At 44.6% G+C, this 3,819-nt stretch overlaps 1 protein-coding gene across 1 annotated transcript in view; it reads right to left on the reverse strand.

Moving 5' to 3' along the window:
- Nucleotides 1-370: 370 nt before the first annotated feature.
- The window catches only part of NSUN3 (NOP2/Sun RNA methyltransferase family member 3), a 43,579-nt gene continuing 40,130 nt past the window's right edge, over nt 371-3,819 (reverse strand). The window contains exon 6 of the mRNA XM_019525726.1: nt 371-2,245. Within this exon, the coding sequence (XP_019381271.1) occupies nt 1,984-2,245 (262 nt within the window). The 3' untranslated portion in view covers nt 371-1,983. The remainder of the gene's footprint in view (nt 2,246-3,819) is intronic.

The raw sequence follows: 3,819 nt of genomic DNA on the forward strand, positions 1-3,819 counted from the left end.
GTATATTACCCTACACTAGATAGAAATCAGAACTGCTCAAATTGTCATATGCTTTGTACTGTTAACCAAGATGTTCTTTAGCTCAAATGCTGGCCTTTCGAGCAGTAAGGCCTGAATCTATTCCTGCTGGTATTGTAAAGTTCCAAGCAGCCACCATGTGCAGTACAGGCAAAACTAAAGCATTTGACGGGCAGTTTATAAAACTGACAGAGTAGATGAGACAAGAAGTTGGCATTGTCAGTAACCAGCAGAATAACACCAGTAAGAAACTAAGCAGAACAAATTATTTTTTCAGAGAAAATCTGATTTTTACCTGCTACTCTAACAGCTGGCACTTTACAATTACTAAATGATTTGGGGATGCTTTTTTTCCATTTTCCAGTTCTAGTCTTCTCCCAGAATAATCACTTGATCTCCCCTGTTTGTGGGGGCCTTTTCAGATTGCAAAATTGGAAAGAAAAAAACACTTTAAATAGAAAGATTTTGAATAAGCTCACAGACACTAGTGGGTTCAATGGTGGCAGAGGCCTAAATAGTATTTTAAAGTAATTTTTAAACAGCAACTTGCCTTTGACCCTTTATAATCAGAATTGTCAAAAGGGCTGCATTAGAATCACAGAATCTTGGAAAAATAGGGTTGAAAAGGACCTCCAGAGGTCAACTAGTTCAATCCCCTGCTCAAGGCATCCCATATAAGTCCTGGTCTAACCCATTCTTAAAACTATGCCATCAACCCTGTCACGCAGCTACAAGGTATGCTGCAAGATATCAAAACCACCTTAACCTGCCACAGGTAAAGGAGGGGGATGAGGGCTGTCAGTGTCCTGCTTCTGCCAGTGAACTTGAGAGATCCAAGGAAGAGGGCCATGCCTCCACTACAGAAGGTGGCATCCTGTGTATATGGATGTGGAATAGGAGAGCACCTGACACAGAGCTGGAGCTCTGGCACATCAACATTACTATATGATCTCATTGGGATTTTCTTTCCTTGTCCACTACAGCTATGCCATCACCAATTCTCATAATATTTCATGACCCAGTGAATAAGCCATTTCTCAGGATTGTCTGTATTGCTCATTGTGACTGCAGTTATGTAACAAAACTCTCTGAATACCATGCAGTTATTAATCATTTAGGTTTTGTTTCGAGTCCTTGCTCTGTAGCTTGCTCAATAGATGTATTATTCCACAAACTTAATGTCAAAGCTAAACACATGTCTGCAAATCTACTGTTTTAGGGGCTTTTCAACATAATTTACCCTTTCAGTTTATATTTTGATAATCTGCAAAAAAAAGAGAGAGAGAAGAAAGCTCATGTCAATATAGTTGCTGACCTTTGCAGTAAATAGAAGACAGTTCTTACCAGTAAACAACTTGGCAAATAAGAAACCTGTTTTGCTGGAGCTTAGAATAGTCCCTGCTTAAAAAGCCAGGTTCTGCATACAAATGAGCTCTTATAGATAATCAGAGACATGTAGGCACATTTGGAAATAATAAAAAACCCGCTAAAGTTGGGATGCTTAGGAAATGGTCATTCAAGCCAGCAATTCTTATGCAGAGCATTTTTCATAGCAATTTATTTTGAAAATGTGTTGCATTTAAAGGGCGGGGTTCAGGGGAAAAGGGAGAAATCCTATCAACTATAGTACTTTAGGAAGCACTCAAGAAAGGACTCCATTTTACAATTATACCTCATAAAACAAAGTCTTGCCACCACCTTGCAAGACCTCACATAATTCCAGCAGTCTCTGCTGGACAGAACCAGTTGCAGGCTCAGACCATATCCGAGTATTGCCCCATTCCCCAATTAAATCTCAAATTTCACGTTTCAGGATGTCTGGGGTATTCTTTCACAGCTCTAAATCTAAGCTACTTAGCCCACGCTGCCTTGTTAACATTTGCTACAGTTCATATACATACAATCGTATGTGTTTAGAAAAAGTTGTCAACGTGACTTACAAAAGGCTCATACAAAGCGCACACACTAAGTTTTCTTTAGTTTAGCTATATACATTGGTCCCCACGCTTTCCCCCGTTCTGGGAGGACTAAGAGTTCGTATTGCTGGACATTGCTGGCAAGAGTGAACTCCTGGGAAATGTTACTGGCCATTTCTCTTATGTCTACAGGCAGAATATTGCTGCAGGAGTTTAGGATTTGGGTTGTGACGTCACTGTTTTCTGCCTTTGAGAGGGTGCATGTAGAATAGACCAGTGTTCCTCCAGGACGCAAGGCTTTAACAGCAGACCTGTAACAATCAAAAAACAGGCTCATGTTACTTAGACATATTCAACTGAACAAGTGGCTGGGTCAATTCAAAATACAAACTGCAGAAAACAGACTTTCATCATGTGGTGTAAACTGAGCATTTTAGGAACAATTCAGAAAGTTACTTGTGATGTGTTCTGCTTTCATATTTGCTTATGCATTTCCCATTCTCCTGCAATATTCTTCTAGGAATATAACAACTTGGAAAAGGTAGATGTACTCTGTGATGCCACGTAACCTTTAAAATCATTATCGTAATGAAGTTTAAACAGGACTTTATGGCTAGGGACAGAAATTACATATAAACCAGTATAAGTGATAAGAAATCAGTTCAAATATGTAACAGCAGAAGTTCAGTGAATGGAAACTGCCATCAAAATGGCCAAATCCAGTTTAAGATAAACCTGGATGGATGCAGCATCAGGTTTCACTAATTTATTTTAAATCAGTTTACTGAAATTCTGTCCCAGATCCACTCAGATTCAACTTAACTCACAGTCCCATCACCATGCCACAATGCTTTGCACCTCCCCTGCAAACCCCACCTCACAGGGCGGGTAGTTTAGCTTTGGTCCAAGCTGTCTACTACAGCCAAGCAGGGAGGAATGCTCTAGCAACCCCCTAGCCTGAGCCACTGCAGGCATATGGCTGCATTTCTGGAATCAAAAGTGAATGTTTATTCAGTTGCTTATTGGTTCAATCTATGCACTTAGACCAGGGGCAGGCAAAATCTGGGTCTTGGGCTGAGTCCAGCCTGCCAGGCCATTCTATCTGGTCCACAGGGCCCCTAAAAAATGTAGAAAATTAATTATGATCTGCCCCTGGCTCCTTGTCCAAGATGACAAGGCGCCAGCAGCAGCAGGACCCAGGGCGAGCTGATGGCAGAACCTAGGGCCAGCAGGACCCAGCAGTCACAGCAGCAAGGCCTGCCCAGCCCCACCCTCCCACCTAGCCCCCAACCAGAAGCCTCTGCCTAGCATCCCCTCTGCTAGGCAGGAAGTTGTGGCCTGGGGACCCTGGTGCTGTTCCCCTGCCCTCGTGCAACTCATCTAAAAATGGACGGGGGTGAGGGGAGGACCACAGGTGATCACCCTAGTCTTTGGAGCTGGGCTGGTTCCTGTTGCATCTTGTGGTCTGGCAATGCAGCCAGAAACCATGTAGTGCTGGAGTGGCCAGCAGGTGGTCGAAGGGGTGGGGAGAACCGGCAGTGGTGGGTGGTAAAGCGGAGAAATGGCAGTTGCAGTAGCAGCAGGCAGGTGGGGAGTGGCAGTGGGCAAGAGCGCAGTAACAGTTGGATGGAAGCACAGGGTCAGGGCTGGTGGGGACCAAGGGTGAGGCAGCAGCAGCAGCATGGGGCTTGAGCTGGCTCTGCCCCTCTCCTTGCTGGCACATCTGGGCCCAGCCCCACAGAGCCCCTGCTAGCCCACACCCCATGCTCCTGCTGCCCTGGGCCCTGGCCCCAGGGCACCAGAATGGGCCCTGTGCTCCAGCCCACTGCCACCTGCCCCCCCCACCCCTGACTTAAAAGCTTTGTATGAAGGTAGTATTCTAGCT

The sequence above is a fragment of the Gavialis gangeticus genome, unplaced genomic scaffold, assembly GCF_001723915.1.
Source record: "Gavialis gangeticus isolate Ggan-Ray unplaced genomic scaffold, GavGan_comp1, whole genome shotgun sequence".
Lineage (NCBI taxonomy): Eukaryota > Metazoa > Chordata > Crocodylia > Gavialidae > Gavialis > Gavialis gangeticus.